Source organism: Chondrus crispus, genomic scaffold, assembly GCF_000350225.1.
Source record: "Chondrus crispus Stackhouse genomic scaffold, scaffold_27, whole genome shotgun sequence".
Classification (NCBI taxonomy): domain Eukaryota; phylum Rhodophyta; class Florideophyceae; order Gigartinales; family Gigartinaceae; genus Chondrus; species Chondrus crispus.
In genome coordinates, this window is record NW_005179169.1 from 325,826 (window position 1) to 342,144 (window position 16,319).

Sequence of the window (16,319 nt, forward strand, 5' to 3'; positions counted from 1 at the left end):
TGACCATACGCAAATGCGAGTTCTGCGCGGGTGGCGGAGGGCGGGAGATCGCGATGTGGCGTGTGTTGGGCACGATGTTGAGGCGGCAGTTACAACCACCCAAGCTTTGGGCTGGGTGTCGCGCCTCGGATGGGTCAACGGGGGGGGTAGTCAGTGCCAACTGTTACATACAGTAGAGGAAAATAAGAGGCGAAAATGGAGAAAACGAGGGTGGGAGGCAGTGTCATGTGTCTTTCTGGTTTTTGGGAGTTGTCAGGTTTGGAGTGTTATGTAAGGTGTTAAGCGCGCTTACGGGGCTTACGGGGCCGGCAACATGTGCGGTAAGTTGAATAGCCGCCCAAATAAGGATTCGAACGCAGGGGCCTCATTGGTCGCTTGACACGGTTCGCACCGCGAGACAAATTACGAGGCCCTCCATGCGTCGCGTGCCTCGTGTCAATCTAATCATGTCTTTGCTGCTATCTTACTTGGCAAAAGACTTTTGCCATTTTGCCTTCATTTCCGTGGGTGTGTGTGCCTTGGATTTTATTAGTTACATTGTTAGTAAGCATCCTGCTGTGGGCCTTAGTTTGCCTTAGGCACACACCATGCTATATTGTTAGTAAGCATCCTGTTGCCTGTTGCGTGCCTAACTTAGTTTGCCTTAGGCACACACCAGGATGCTTACTACAGTACAGTAGCCACGGAAATCCAAGCAAAATCGCTGCTGGCACGGCACACATCGGCAAACTGTACCCTTCAAGGGTACACAACGCTTTTCTCACCTACTGTGCTCACTTACTGTGCTCACGTACTGCAAAATCGCCCCCGCTGCTTCACGCCCAACACCTCCCTGAGCACCCTCCCAACGATACGCCTCTGCACGCACGCAGACTGCCATGCCAACTTTCTTGCCATGCAGGGTAACATTCCTTCTAGGCATCAGGATGGCAATCTCTCTCGACCTTCTTCTCCATTCAGTGCAAAACCTTGCTTCAATCCACTAGGGCCGCATCCGCACACTATCTGTCTGCAACGATTCCACATAACTGTGTTCCACTACAACTGGGGGACGGAGTAGACTCATTACATACAATGACATCCATCGTCATCACAAAAAAAAAAAAAAAAAAAAAACACCTTGTGCCTTATAATAGTGTTAGTGTTGCCTACATTTTACATATCAAACTCTAAAGTTGGACAAGCAGACACAACTGCGAGCTCATTCTTCAAGGTTAAAATTTTCAGTTAATGCATGCCAATTGTCACACCCATCTTTCGTCCCCAATCTCATCATCAGAGCCTCCAGCATCCGCAACGAGTCATTTTCCATTTCCTCTAGCGCCTGTTTCCTCTCCGTCGACGACGAGCTAATCAACTTTCGATCTAGATCCATCGTGAAAACTAGAAACATCACCGAATAACTTGTTAATCTATCCCCACCCGATAGCCAGTTCCAAATCTTATTCCGTCCCCTAAGATTCATCTTCACGTGAAGACGACTTTCTGCATATGCTTCCATTTGTCGCACCTCGTAGTCTTTCGTCCTGATGATCTTCCGATTGTCTTTCAGCTCTTCGTCCAAAAATTCTTGCGGAGTTCGTTGCCTTTCACCTGACCTATTGTCTAATGCGAGTGGTGTGTCACCGTTGGCTGAGTCCTCTTTCCCAAACGATTCCACTGCTTCGTTGACCCTCCGATTTTTCCCTGGAGAGCTAATCGTTACTTCATCGCTCGGCACAACGTTGCTCTTCCTCGCCCGACCAGTGGCTTGACCAAGTATATCACTCTTCTCGGCCAACGGTCCTCTCCCCTCCATAACATCAAGAGCTCGCCGCTTGCCATCAGCAAGACGCCGTTGTCTTGCTTTATTAGAACTGACACTGGGCAGTTTTGTAGACTTGCGCCAAAATTCGTGATGTTGTCCAACATCTAATGGCGTTCGCGTTAGGCTAGGATCAACTAATCCGCTCTCATATCTCCTGCCTCCCACTTCGCTCTCCTTCTCTTTAGGAGGCATGCCCTTCCGTGTGGCACCTCCGCCATCTCCCTGAGCGTGTATGTCTCGGGATGGTTGCTGTGTTTTCTCAGTCGCGCGTGAATTCTGGCTTTCCGTGAGACGCGATCGGACCTTTCCAGTCGCCTTCTTCACCCCTGTCCTCTTTGGCATCTGCAGTGAGCTGCGCCAATAGTCTTGATTTCCGCACCGATTTCCAACTTGAATGACCTGCTCTATGGGAGACGGTCTTGCCTTTGCCGCTTGCGGCGGTAAGCGCCGCGCATACTGGAGCTCCTTGGGAGATTGCGAACGACAACGAACAGGCAGCTGTGCATCAGTTTGGCTTTTGACGGCCGCCGGCAACTTTCTGCCTGTGTGTGCCGGATTGGCACCGCTAGAGTTGCGCCGTACAGCACCCTTGGGTGACGAAGAGCCTGTTCCGTTCGGCGCTAGTCTCACAGGTTGCGCCGAATGCCGAGCATGTGTTGCAGATGCGTCACGTTGAATTGGGGGTGCTGCAACCGGAATGGAGGCGCTCTGAACCGGGTTCGGCCGAGGAGCAATCCTCTTGCTTGCTCCTGCGGCACCAGATTCGTGTCTCGGCCTCCCGGCATCGGTCGGCAAGTGTCCCGTAGGAAGAATAATTGGGCCAGTGAAAGTTTTGTTCACCTGGCTGGGGAGATGCCAAGCGTCATGGCTAAAGTCATTGGGGTGCGCCGAAAGTCTTTGACCAGAACTGCGATGTTGTTCCATTCGAGGAGCTAAGCGTTTGGCTTTGGCGCGTGGAGGCTGAGGTGCCTCCTGTACTGTCGGAACAGGCAAAACGCGAGCTTGCGAGGGGAGATGCCAAGCGTCATGGCTAAAGTCATTGGGGTGCGCCGAAAGTCTTTGACCAGAACTGCGATGTTGTTCCATTCGAGGAGCTAAGCGTTTGGCTTTAGCGCGTGGAGGCTGAGGTACCTCCTGTACTGTCGGAACAGGCAAAACGCGAGCTGCAGCAATTCGCTTTGGGTCGGAAGAAGACGAGTTGGGGTTTCGCAGCAACGCTGAAGATGCTAGCTGACCCTTCTCGAAACACGGGACATCCCCGGGGACGATGAAAGGGGCGGGAGGGGTCGCCGAGGGCAATTTGAGGGGGTTGGGGATAATTCGACCGTCATCGTCGACAACAAGCAATTTTGGATAACGACGACGCAGAGGCTGGGTTAGAGGGGAAACTCTGGCTATTTTCTGTGGAGGTGGTGCACAAGAATCCTTTGGTCGTGACTCATTTGGGGACTGGCTGGGTTTCTCGGAGGGAAGCGCGGTGTTGCCGTCTTTTGAAGGAGAAAGGTTTGTGTTTGCCGCTGGCTGTTGCACTCGAGGCGGGCGTCTGTTCGACGGGGTAGGCTCATTCCACGAACGGGTGAGTCGCTTCTTCAATGGATGCATAGGTTTCGGAGCGTCTCTTTTCGGGGGGTTTTCGGGTCCGTCTGCCGTTGGTGCGGTTGGGGGGCCGGGAGAACGGTTGTTCGAAGGAAGTGTACTGGTTCTCGCTTTGACAGCCGCGGCGCGGCGAGGGCGTGAAGACTTGAAAGTTGTTTTGGTGCCTACATGCATGTTGCGCGAATCTGGGCTGCGGGACATGGGCGGTAGTGAAGGGCCACCCGGAAGGTGTACATTTGAGTCACAAGGGGGGAGAAGGCCGAGGGGCTTTGGGCGTGAGTGAGAAAGAAAGAGCAACAAGAGAGTTTGTGTCGGTAACTTAGACTTACAAGCAGCTGCTTTCATGTCTCATTTTTGTCGGTAAACTACTATTTGAACGGTATGACAGAGTGCTATGCAGGCCGCAGAGAAAGTTGGTGCTGAGGGGACCCAGAGGATGCGGTAAGTTACACCTGGTGGCCTTAGACGCAAAGTAAAGGGCACTTTTCAACACGAGATGCGGTAAGTTACACGTGGTTGCCTTAGACGCAAGAAAAGGGCACTTTTCAACAAAGTGGAGGGAGAGGGGGTCGATGCGATAAAATTGCAGCTGTCTCTCCCTTTGCGGCCCTCAAATCGCCTCAATTCGGGCCAACTCTTTTTATTTTTTTGGCTCTTTTCTTGCCCAATTGGAAATTCTGCCAATACACTTACGAAAGCGTAAATCGAAAGGGGTTGCGTACAGGCTGACAGGATAGCACACGTCGTTCCGTTCTTCTTCTGCGCAGCCTCCTTGTCAGTTCGTTCAGTTTTCCCTCTTTGTCATCTTCCGCACATCAACTTCTCCTTGCTTGTCACCGCATCCTCTTATTGGTCCACCAAGTACATCAACTGCTCTAAGATGCGACGTAGCAAGTCGCAACTTTTCTACTCCACACTCCACCTGGTAGAAGTGCTACGAATATGCACACCACCTGTCAGTACTGCCTCTTTGTGTAGCTTCTCTAATTTCCCGCTTTCATCAGTTTCACTGCGTATGCACAACCCTCTATTCGCTTGCAGCCTTGCAACTCCATCAATCAATACCCCTTCCCTTATTACAAATGCATACCACGGTGACGTCTAGCAGTCATTCCACACATCCCTGCAGAGCATCTTGTCAATCGTCTCATCGCAAAGGCGTTGACAAAGCAATGCCAGAGCAGTGTGCCCCTCCTCCAAGAAAGAGAACAAATCTATGTCCAGAATCTCAGTTAGAATGTAGCTCAATTGCTGCAAAGTGGATACAAGTCCCTATTTCGCACCAAATTGCTCAACTATCATCATCGTATATTCTGCATTCTACAACAAAGTTTCGTTTTAGCATGCGAACAAGTTCATCTGCCTGAACAACTACTTAAAAATATTGTCCTGAATTCTAGTTGTCGGCGGTAGCATAGCTAAATACCATATCACACCAAACACTCCAGAGACTATGCTCTTTGCAGCCATTATGCATTCTTCTCATTGGCTTGCTTCTCGACGCGTATTGACAACAAGTCTTGATCCTGACAGAAACTATGTGCAGTACGTATTGCATGCCAGTCCTCTAGAGATCCAGAGAGGAACTTAGGGTTCTAGTCTGGAGGATATGCATATGACAATGTGCGAATGGATGTCACAAGAGAAGAAGTTTATACTATGAAAAAAATCATCAACAGATACTATTGATCTCTTCAATCACATGAAGTTAGATAATTGCAAAACAAAAGCCAATACACTAGCAATCTACCAAATGTGCTTCTATCCTTCGGTGCGATTTTTTCTATACTGCAAGAGCTATGTTTGCTTCGCATTACTGCAATCGAAAGGAGAAGGATGTAGCTATGAGACTGCCGTCAGAAAATGAAAAGTTTCCAGAAAGACGAGCAATTGCAACTCTGCTCAACGTGTAGAGCGAGGCATGGGACACACTGCGCCACTTTGTATCTATGTGTATTTTAAAGCCCTGGAACTTGCGATTCCAAGGAAATATCGCACAAGCAATTCTCATTCGATGAGCTGACAAGACGCATGCATCAGTAAAATATGTACAGTTCATATCACCTCGTACCTTTAAACCTTGAGCCAGCAGGCCCGATATCCTTCAAGAGAAAACACTCAGGCTTTAGAGGGACGTGGCAAGGCCACCGATTTGCTTTCGAGCACTATTGACATCTCAACTGGAAAATACGGACAAACGTTGCCGGCTGTAGTAGATTACCTGTTACGGAGGTCAACAATAAGACATACATAGATATCATGGTAGATTTTCCGCCTAATAATGTTGACGTTAGTGAAGTTGTATTCTTCTGATTCCCAACGCATAGAAAGCGTAGAGGGGGAAAGCTATAAGTATCCGCCTTTTCTGTGCAACGTACAACAAGATTTTCTTGATCGGCTCAAGTTGCCTTGTGGGCCTTTCGGTGACAACATGGAAGATAAAAAATAACGGATGCAAACTAAAGGGGATTCAGCGGTAATTGCTTCACTTAACATGACTATTCCAAGATGAGAAAGTTGGCCTTGTTATTTGAGCCTGAACATGCTCTCAGCACAGGTCAGAATTATCACGATTTACGACTTTACTGTCCCAATCCCGCATATCGGAACTTCAAAAACCACAACCAAGAAAGTTAACGCACAATTGCTTCACAGAGCGCGTGTGCATTGAGTGAACTTTGTGCTTAAGTTTATTTGCCAATACTGAGATAAGAACGTAGGACATATATACTGATAATTTCTCGTGTTTTATGAGCAATGCACCTCAACGTTCGAAGGTAGTCCAGGCATATCTAGATTCCTAATTACATCCCTAGAATACCCTGTTCTTGTTCATGTTTTTTATCAGTAAGTTGATGGGAAGATGATAGAAAATAGTCGTACTTTCAAGACGGGGATAAGAAGAATGAACTTGGATTCCAACACTACACCATCAAGAGTTACTAACTCGTCAAAAGTCTTTCGTACATGGGGAATTGTTGCAATATCTCAAGTCTGAGATATGCAGTGTTGTGCTTCAAATGCAAAAAAGCTCTGATTTAGATCTAGAAGACTACGGAAAATATTCGCAATACAAAATAGTTTAAGCGTACTGTTCAACTCGTGTCTTCGCCACGTAATTCTAATCGGGTCTAGTTTACTGGAATGGGGGAATAGAAATTTTCGATGCAAGTTTGTAACACTTGCTAGCCAGACGTTCACGAGCATCTATAGGTTGGGAACCAATACATGAGAAGCAAGTAGACTTCGTACAGTAACGATGCAAATTCGGGTATAAGAGGTGCTTCACGATTTTTGCTATATGCTATCGCAAAACATCGACATAGATGGAAGTATGGTAGGCGAATATGTGGCACGCATATGCTGTATTATGAAGCTGTATGTCGTGGCGAGGTCAGAGGTGTTGTATGGACTGCTTCTTTCCATACATCCTTCATATACGGCATATGTATGTTTTAAGCACTGTAACATTTTTTGACCCATACAGCGGGTTGCCCTAAAGTTCGGACGGTTTCACAAAAATTTAAATTTAAAGTACAAAATATTGTGCTTTTGCATCGTAACTTCAGCAGTTCCTCCTAAGCGATGTGATGAACACAGCCACGTTTGATTGGTCGCGATTGATCAACTTTCGCCGTATTTGTGAGAGCGCTTGGGGAAGCGTCTGAGAGGCCTTTCTTCAGCCAGAGGTGTCTTAAAATCCGGACAGCTTATCATATAGAATCATTCAAATTTCCTAATTTGGGAAGCCGTGGGGGTGGGGGTGGGGGTCGAGCCCGCAGTTGTGGCACCGTCGGGAAAGATGCACCAAAATTCTTCGCCATGTCCAAGGTCCTCTTCTTCGCGGCGTCGTGGCGCTCCTTCAGTGTGCGACGGGGCATGGCCATCTACTGAGCAAGCGGGATGTTGTTGATCAGCGCCCTTCGCATGTCAGCCTTTATTTACCTCCCTTTGCGCGCCTGCTCTTTTGCGATGGTCTTTGCTCTGGCCTTTTCCACCCTGGCCTTCCTCTTCCTTTCCTCTCCGGCCTTTTTTTGTGCATAAGCAACGTCCTGCGCCTGCAACGTTTGTCCATCGCGTGCTGATGCCCTTATTGAAATGCACGCAGAAAACGCACATTCGGTTTTCAATGCCGTCAAGAGTGTGAGCTCAGACCGGCCATTGAGCCCTGGCCAAAATCATTTGAACAGCTCCTGCGAGCCTCACCTCAACATTGGCGTGGAAAAAGGCGCCATTCTACCATTTCGAAAAGCAAGGAATCCAGTGGCGAGGTCGGTATGACGTGGCGACGAATGGTTTACTGCTGAAAGCGCCCTGAAGGTACCCGGAGAGACCGTTTAAGGTGGTCAGGAGGGCCCGAATCATGATTCGGAATAAAATTTGCAGAATTTGGTTGTGTCCGGGGGTTAGGGCATTTGTCCGAACTTTAGGGCAACCCGCTGTAGCATTGTGCGGTATTGCAGTATGGCCCATAAAGAAGCCAATCAACATGGGGCAAAAGTAGAGAGGTAACGAGGTTGGTCACCCCTGCTAGGGATGTAGTCATTGAAGGGCTTTGTGCAATTTGTTGTTTGAATGTTTCTCTCACTAGCTGCGTTGCATTTCTGAATGCAAGAAACAAGCTGAAATCTCATCTAGCGACTGATTTTTGACGTAGTCTTCTATATCACTATCATGCTGCTGGACAAAGCTAGAACGTTTGATGACTGGCATGTGAAGGGCAAAAGAGCCACTAGAATGCTGCGTGGGGAGCAGATGTTTCAGTGGCATTTCAGTGGCAGGCATTGTGAAGACCAAGGAAAATGTAAAAGGCATTCTTCAGGTCCTGGACCCCACAAATTACAGAGCAAATGTCAGGACTGAGGTCATTACCTTTGAGCAAAAATGAATGCTTTACTCTTAACTTAATCATAAACATGAGAGAGGAGTACTTTTCACTAACAGCAGCAGCACATGTTAGAGATTTGTCAACAGAAACTTTAAAAAGCAGCGCAACGAAAAAAACGTCATAACCCCCCTTATAATCCTCATAACGACGACATGTCACGAGATTAGGCCGTGTCCTCGGGCGCGGGGGTCAAAAGCGGGGTCCCCTCGCCGCTGGGGACGACGTCAGTGTGGTCGGCCAGTTCCTCGCTGCTCTGGGCGAGCTGTGCAGCGGATGGGAGGACGGCTTGCGCACGCGAGGTGACGCTCGTGGCCGCGGTGCCGAGAAAGGTCTTCAGTGCAGTGACGATGGCAGCGATGAGACCGACCTCGACGACCTTTGCCCAGATGTCCTTGAAGACGGCGGCCAGTTTGGCGAAGGCGGACTTCGGCTCCGTGCGCAACTCGGACAGCGCGTCTTTCACGATGGGGACGTCGTCGCGCACCGTGGCGAGCACGGCCTTGCCGCGGCTCATCACCTCGGCGGTAAGGTTGTCGTCAGTCATAGTGGCTGGTTAGGGCGGAGAAGGAGAGCTGCGGGTGTGGGTTGTCGGGAGCGGTACGGGGAGGGGGGGGGGGGGTTGCGCGGGTGGGTGGTGGTGTAGAGGTACGTATGTTGGATGGGGGGTGTAGATGTACGTATCCTATGTCGGGTTTGTGGGATGAAGCGGGCCGGAGGATGGGTAGCGAGTACATGTAAGCTTGATTGTAAGCTGCAGAACGGGGCACGAAGTACCCTTGGTACTGTATATCCATGGCATGGAATAGGCCGTGCGTCCGCAGCAAAGTAGGTTTATGGAGGTGCGTCTTTCTATGATGCAATTCACAGGACAGTGGAAACTACCAACATGGACAGAGATGCGTGCGTATCTGGCACTGGTCCAATGTACACGTTTCCACGTGTTCTTCATGCATGAGGGTGACGTATGGTCGCGGAACCTCAGCAGCACGTGATCTAGATCCTTTCTATACCGTACCATTGATCCGGATGTCTCTCCACCCCGCCCACGGCTCCACCGCCGCCTCGTAACCCTCTTGACCTCGCTCAATCTCCAGTCAATCAAATCGAACCAAATTCCTTTCCTCACACCTCTCAACCCCCCCCCCCCGTCCGTCAAATCCGCGTCCTCCGCCCTCCCCTTCCACGCCTCGCCACAGTTCTCTGCCGATCCATCACGGCCCCCACCCTTCTTCTCGTCGCACGATGAGGGCTATATCCTTGAATTGTCCCCCTCCCACGTGCCGCCTGCATCACGCCGCAGAGCTGCGCGAAACCGAGCGCCGGAAGGCCTCACGAAACCCTCAACTCGCTTTCGTCGCCCGCCTGCGTCGCCGGCGCCGCACGTCGGCCGGCGAGCTCGTCGACAAAGAGGAGCTCGAGAGCGAGGCCGAGCCGGTCTCTACGGATGCCGTTGCCGTCGAGTACGTGCGCAACGGCAAGCGCGAGTTCTTTGTGCGCAACGGCAAGCATCGAAGAAGCCCCGGCGCTCGCTACGCGGAAGGCGACGAGCTCGCGGTAAAGGAAACCACCATCGATCGCACGTTGCGCGGGAAAGTCGTCGATCGCCTCAAGAGGCTTGCCTTTCCGGAGGGCTATCCGCATTCGGTCGGCCCGGGCTTTGTCGAGTATACCCGATGGAGGCTGTCTGCCTTCTTTTTTGGAGGCGCCGTGGGTGTCTTTTCCACTCAGGGCTTGCTTTTGGCGGTGGGGGTGGGGAGGCAGAGCGCCGCGCCGCTGGCTGCTGCTTTGCAGTGGGTCATTCGCGACGGGATGGGGCGCGCGGGGAGGATGTTGTTTTCCCAGGTAGGAAACGGCTTCGATGCGGAGACCAAGCAATACAGGCTCATGGCGGGGTTCGTGCTTAATTTGAGCTGCGCGTTGGAGAGTGTCACGCCTGCCGTGCCGCATCTGTTTCTGCCGCTGGCGTGTATTGCGAACATGGCCAAGGGAGCATCCACTGTGGCAGCGGCTAGTACGCGCAGTGCCATTTATCTCAGCTTTATGAGACGAGAGAACCTTGGCGATATTACCGCAAAGCAGGAGACGGTGGGAGTGGCTGGCGATCTAATGGGAACTGCTATGGGCATCTTGTTGTCGAGGTACACGGCGAATAGCAGACGGCTCGCAATGGGCGCTTTTGTGACTGTCTCACTTGCTCACTTGTTCTCAGTTTACAAAGAGATCAAAGGAATTCAGCTTGGCACGCTCAATCGGCAACGTGCGCATATGCTTATCAAATACTACTTGGAGGAAGGCAAAGTTCCCGACCTGGCTGAGGGTAATAGGAATGAACGCATTTTGAACAGGCCATGGCTTGATTCCTTGCACGCCCCTAACATTGACCTTGGTGCTCGCTTGCAAGACTGCGCTCCAGATGCGGAGGCAGTCCAGTACTTGCTGAAAATGTACAAGAACGAACGCTATCTTTTCACATACGAGGACACCAGGTTGAAGATCGTTCTTCGACAAGATGCCGCGAGCCATGATTGCTTGAAGGCATTCCTGCAGGCAGACTACTTCTGGAATCGATACAAAGATGAAGGCGTGAGGGAGAGTCGAAACCGTGCTTTACTTGAAGAGTCGTACAAGTTTGCAAACTCTCGTTTTGATGCTTTCGCTCGTGATGCTGAAAACAAAGGATGGCTTACAAACTCTGTTCTACTAAGACCTATCGGTCGCCGCGCATCATGGAGTAGTTCCCTTGCCCACTCACGTAGATAGCTAGGTTACTCCGATCCTTCACGACTCCTACAGAAACAACACTAACCGTACGTAATGTTGCAGTCATCTACTGCGAAAGCGATAAGCATGTCTTTCCTGCTTAGGGATTGATACAGTTGTACACATCTCAGTATGTCAACAATGCGGTTTATTTATGTACAATTGGTAAATACATAGGTTGCGTTGCTCTCTTTCCTGGCTTGTACATCTGTACATCTCGCTTTGGAATGTTCCCTCTATTGCCGTCCTCGACGGTTTGCCCTCGCGTTTGCTTCGCTTGATGTTTGATGCTGCGGCTTCACAATGCCTCCAGTCCACCCATTTTTTCGGGGATACTGCTTCCAAGTAGGCCGTGGACCATTTCGGCTGCTGTCATCATTTCTTGGTGCTTCCATCCTTGCAGAGCGAAACGGTGCCTTGTGCCCGTTCTCATACGGCGACACTCGGCCACCCAGTCCCAATGGCGATCCACTGCTTGGGGACCCTTTCGAAGCGTTGTAAGAGTTGTATGGTCGGCGGTGAACCGGCGTAGGCGAACGCCATGACTTGCTCTTCTCAATCGTCCTGTTCGAAAAGCTGGGCAAGGCGCCATGAGAACTGCCATCAACTTGTGGCTTGCTGTATGCGGATGGCCTTCCGCTGGTGAAGTTCTGGTGTGAACTATGTGACAATGGCTTAGCTGACCGGGGGAGAGCCCCAATAGAAAGCTCACGCGGGGAAGTAGCAGATGGCTTCAAGAACCCCTCGAGCCTTTGCTGCAGAATGTCGCTAACACCAACGGCCGAAGAGGGTTTTCGTCTTGGTGACGGTAAGGGAGACTCGGCCTTATGGAGATCCTTCATCTTGTTGTCCTTGGGCTCAAGATTCGGGGAACGTCCGTTCTTGGCCTCGGGCACTACTGTGGACCGAAGTGGTCGCAGGCTGTTACCGTTCATGGATTCGGTGGATGCCTTGCCTTCAGAGGCATTCTGGCCGAATCCACTTTGCGGCTTCATAGATGGGACTATTCCCGTAGAGAGACGATTAGGGAAGGCCGATGTTTTCAATAGCTCGTGCTCAACTTTCTCGCGGTTCTTGTGAGGGCCCCCACCAGGGCTGCCCTTCCAACCACTGCTGAGAACAGGCCTGTTCAGTGCCTTGTGATCCGGTGATGGAGAACGAGAAGACTTGAATGACGGAATAGTCGCCCCGATTATCGGTTGAGAAGCTGAGAGCGTTGTCTTCTCTTTCTTGAATGTGCCCTGTACTACAGGAGCCGGTAAGGAGCGAAGCATAGGCGATCGCGTCAGCTTTGGAGATGAAGTCGACGGTCGCACTAGCGGGGAAGTTGGATTAGGAGATACTGGCGATTTTGGTTGAGGGGATGTGGGGACCTTGGGCTGTGGCGGCAAGGACAAAGCACTTGGCGTATCACTGAGCGAAGGTCCGTCCAAGCCGTCCACCTTCTTCTTACGTGATAAACGCTTTCCTCGTTTCTTGAGACATATGTTGTCTCCCGTATGTTTCTCTTTTTCTGGTACGACAGAAGACTTGTCCTTGGAGCACGAGACAATCAGGTGAGGGGAGTCAAACATTTCGCCCTTGTCATGGAGCTTCCCTCTCTCACTGATCAACACCATATGTACACCTTCAGGCGTACTATTTCGCATTATGGTGAATTCCACCTTCGCCTTGCCAGTGGGTAACGGTCCAGCTTCCTGGTAAGAACTTGACGAGTCTTTCCCAACGGCTTGAAACCTTCTTTTCGCAGGTGCTTTTGTGTCCCATTCCTTGGAGCGTTTCATGTCCGCGAGAGATTTGTGCAAATGATGCTTCTTGGTCGGTAGCCTGCGTTCCTTTTCTCTGAATTCAACTGAAACCTCCATGTCGATTCGTTCGCGCTCCAACTCAGACAGCCTCGCTCGGGGGATTAAACGGCTTCCAAGGACAGAGCGCCCAGGTACATAAAGCTCGAAATCTAACAACAAATCTTGCCTCGCTTGTGCTTTCTCGACAGATTGGCGACGTTCCGACTCTCGCGTGGAAGCGCCTCCCCTCCTCTTTTTCCTGTCCTGGGAGCGCTCTCTCTCTTGAATACAGTGCCGACGCCCGCCGGGAACGGTCGTATCTGGTGACCTGCTATCTCTTCGTCGCGCCGACGGTTTCTCGGGCTTATCGTTATTCTTGTGCTCACGAGCTCTCTTTGTCTGATCCCGTGTGACTGGTACCGGTTCAACCATGCTAACTCCGGAGCCCTTTTGGGATGTCTTCGTTAGTTGTGGCGTTTGTAAATGGTCTGGTTGATCTCGGCGAAGACGCGGACTCTTCGGCACGATGCTATCCTTGCGCGGTTTGTCCCGTTCTAAGCTTACATCAACTTTCTTCTCCTCGGAGCTTCTCTGAATTGCTGGGACGTTGCTCTTTCGATCATCGTGATCTTTTCGAGGATGTCGAACAGAACTTTTCGGAGACGGAGCGTGCACTGGCGGTGATAATAGCCCATGTTTAACCTTCGATGTCTGCCCCGGCTTTGGAGAGCCTCCCGCTTCGCCCATACGAGGTTTCTTCTTTCCACGTTCTCGCTGTTCCTCTTCTTCCAAACGTGCAAACAACTTCATTGTTTGCTGTAGTTTCCTTTCCTCCCGAGACATGGCTCGACTGGTCGCATGTTCCGCGCTTGTCATGTCATGATCTGTGATCGCATCGCCTGGATTGCCAAGATCAACTCGCATGTTCTGCATCGCATCCGCCTGATCAAGAACCCCAGAAATGGGTCGCTGGCGCTTCTGCGGATTTGTCCGCCCATGGCTCTGTGTTCTTGCATTGATGTTCTCGGAATGTTCCTCGCCAGTCTTATCCCCGTTCTTAGTACGAAGGCGTTTCAGCAACGCATCAAGTCTCGCCACAACCTCTGCTCGGGGTATCTCAAGAAGCAGTACGATTCCTTCAATGACGCTTTGCCGATATTTTCCAAATGGACTTCGTAGCAAAGTTGCGAAGCGATAAAATACTTCACCTTTTGACGGTTGTCGTCCAGTGCTCTTCTCTTTTAGGTCAATCGCAAAGTGTTTGCGCAATTCAAGCGGCTTTATCCCAACCAATATTGAATCAAATTCCTTCGTTGGTTCTCTGATGGCCTTTTCCCTCGCCAGTACTCTCTCTTTGTACTTTCGCTGAGCGACGCAGTTAGGACGAATTTCCTCAGGTCGGCATCTGTCGCAATAGTACTTTTGCACTTTCGAGTTCTCTCCGATGCCCATACACTCAGAGTGCTGCCATGTGTTGCATTCATCACAAGCAATCATTAAACCTGAACTCTCTTCTGATCCACAAGGACATACTGTCTGTTCCGATTCTCCTTCCTCTTCTTCCACTTTCTCCGAATCTGCTCTTTCTACCTCCATCAGTGCCGCCTCCAGGGGAGTGCTTTGTTGTGGGCTTCGCAAAGGTTTGTGTCCGTTCGCTTCGTTGCTAGCGCCATTGCGATCCAAGCTGTCCGTACTTTCAGATATTTGCTGGCTAGCACGTGGTGAGATCTCTGCCTTCACGACTTCCACAGACACCTGGCCCTTCACTCCCTCGTTTTCTCTTTGCGCACTACCTTTCTCGGAGTCGCGTACCTGCTTCGGCTTCTGCCGCCTACGCGTCCCTTTTTCAGGAAGGGCAACCAGTTGATCTATAATCTTTTTCTCCTTCTCATCCTCCGAGTCTGATGAGGTTCGCCCCGGCGATTTGTTTTTTAGGTTCACAATGTCAAAAATTCCGCTTCGGGGTTTTTTGACAGCTTCATCATTCTTCATGATGGGGTCCGATCGATGCTCAGCCGTCTGCGATTCGGTATGGGGCTTTGGCTCCGGACTCGGTACGCGTGCCGGACCCGACAGAGTGGCGTTGACTTCCGCCTGTCTCTTGGCGTTGGCTTGCAAAGCCGGACCGAACGCAGTTTCTATGTCTGGCACTCTCGATACAGCCTTCTCCGACATCGCGGCCCGCTTCTGCGCCACAAGCAGCAGATCATCTTTCGGCATAATGTAGTGGCTGGGATCAATGCTTGGCAACGGGGCCCTCAGACTGTGAGAGTCATGCACTGGAGGGAGTTCTGTTCGCAATCCATGGGGTGAAGGGCCAGACACACCATGTTGGACCGGCACCGGAAGCGCCAGGGATGGTGGGCGCATCACAGAAGATGGTTGGTGCAAAGTCGTCGGAATTGAGTACGGCGGGACATGAACTCCAGACGGTGCGGGCGCAGGCAGATGTGGTTGCGGCAGCGTTGCCGTCGCATGCGGAGGTGGAGCGCTATGGTAGTAGCCCTGATGGTAGTAGTATCCTGCTGGATGACCGTACGTATATCCATGGTGCGGCGGTGTGGGTGGCCAGTAGTCATGTGCAGGCGGGAGCGCACGTTGCGATTCCCAACCAGGTGGTGACTGCTGGAGATGCGAGTGTGCTGAAAGATGGGCGGAAGATGCTTGTAACGAAGGAATAGGCGGGGGTGAAGCATGGTGCATAGTCTCATATGCAGGGCGTGGAGGTGGGATGCTGTAGTGAGCGTTGGCATCAGTTAGCGGGGGCGGGCGAGGTGCCCACTGACTCAGGCTTGCGACACTTGGGAGTTCGTGGCGCATAGGGTGAGAACCAGGTGCACTCGACTGCGGTGGAGGAAGGTAAGGGGCTGGCGGCGGTGGCCGGGCGGCCGGGTGCGAGAGCTCGTGAGGATGATGAGGAGGCGGCGGGTGTGGGAGATGATGCGAGGCGACATAGTGGCTTTGTGGCGGCATTGAGGTGACATGCGGCTGCGAGCTACTTTGCGGCGGATGCGGTGCTTTCGGTTGCTCATCCGGCGGGGGCTGTTGCTGTGGTTGCGAAGAGGCGTGGTGCAAAGGAATGGAGAGGGAAGGCGGAGTTTGAAGGAAGACCGAGTTCGATTGCGGGACGGGTTCGGAGACGTTGGAAGCGGTTTGGTTGGTGTGGAGGTTCTGGGTCGGAAGTTCGAGCGGCGGTGGTTCCCGAACGGAGGGAGGCCCAGGGAGCCGTTGGAGACTTGGAAGACGAACGTTGTTGCCAGCTGCGAGCCCGAGAAGTGCCTCCGCGCCCGCAACGCCCGCATCAGCGTGCGGGTCTGACATTAGTCACGGACGCGGCATGCGGGATGGGGCGCCAGGAGTGAGACGGTGTAGTGGTGGGGTGGGTGGGGGTGGGAGGCGGGGGGGGCGGAGGAGTTGGGCAGCTGTGGGGGGGGGGTCGATATGAGTGCAGTTACGGTTGGCGACGGTGACGCGGGTGTCG

The 16,319-nt window shown here is 51.7% G+C and overlaps 3 protein-coding genes; 1 reads left to right on the forward strand and 2 right to left on the reverse strand.

Moving 5' to 3' along the window:
* Positions 1-1,201: 1,201 nt before the first annotated feature.
* Positions 1,202-2,731, reverse strand: CHC_T00005142001 (hypothetical protein). The gene has a single exon (XM_005716946.1). It carries the CDS (start codon positions 2,729-2,731, stop codon positions 1,202-1,204), a length of 1,530 nt encoding a protein of 509 aa, XP_005717003.1.
* Positions 2,732-9,533: 6,802 nt separating this feature from the next.
* Positions 9,534-11,248, forward strand: CHC_T00008668001 (hypothetical protein). XM_005716947.1 is given in 2 exon segments: positions 9,534-11,051; positions 11,052-11,248. 1 exon segment carries the CDS (start codon positions 9,534-9,536, stop codon positions 11,049-11,051), a length of 1,518 nt encoding a protein of 505 aa, XP_005717004.1. The 3' UTR covers positions 11,052-11,248.
* A 39-nt stretch (positions 11,249-11,287) lies between these two features.
* Positions 11,288-16,159, reverse strand: CHC_T00005143001 (hypothetical protein). Its single transcript, XM_005716948.1, has one exon. It carries the CDS (start codon positions 16,157-16,159, stop codon positions 11,288-11,290), a length of 4,872 nt encoding a protein of 1,623 aa, XP_005717005.1.
* Between the last annotated feature and the right edge of the window lie 160 nt (positions 16,160-16,319).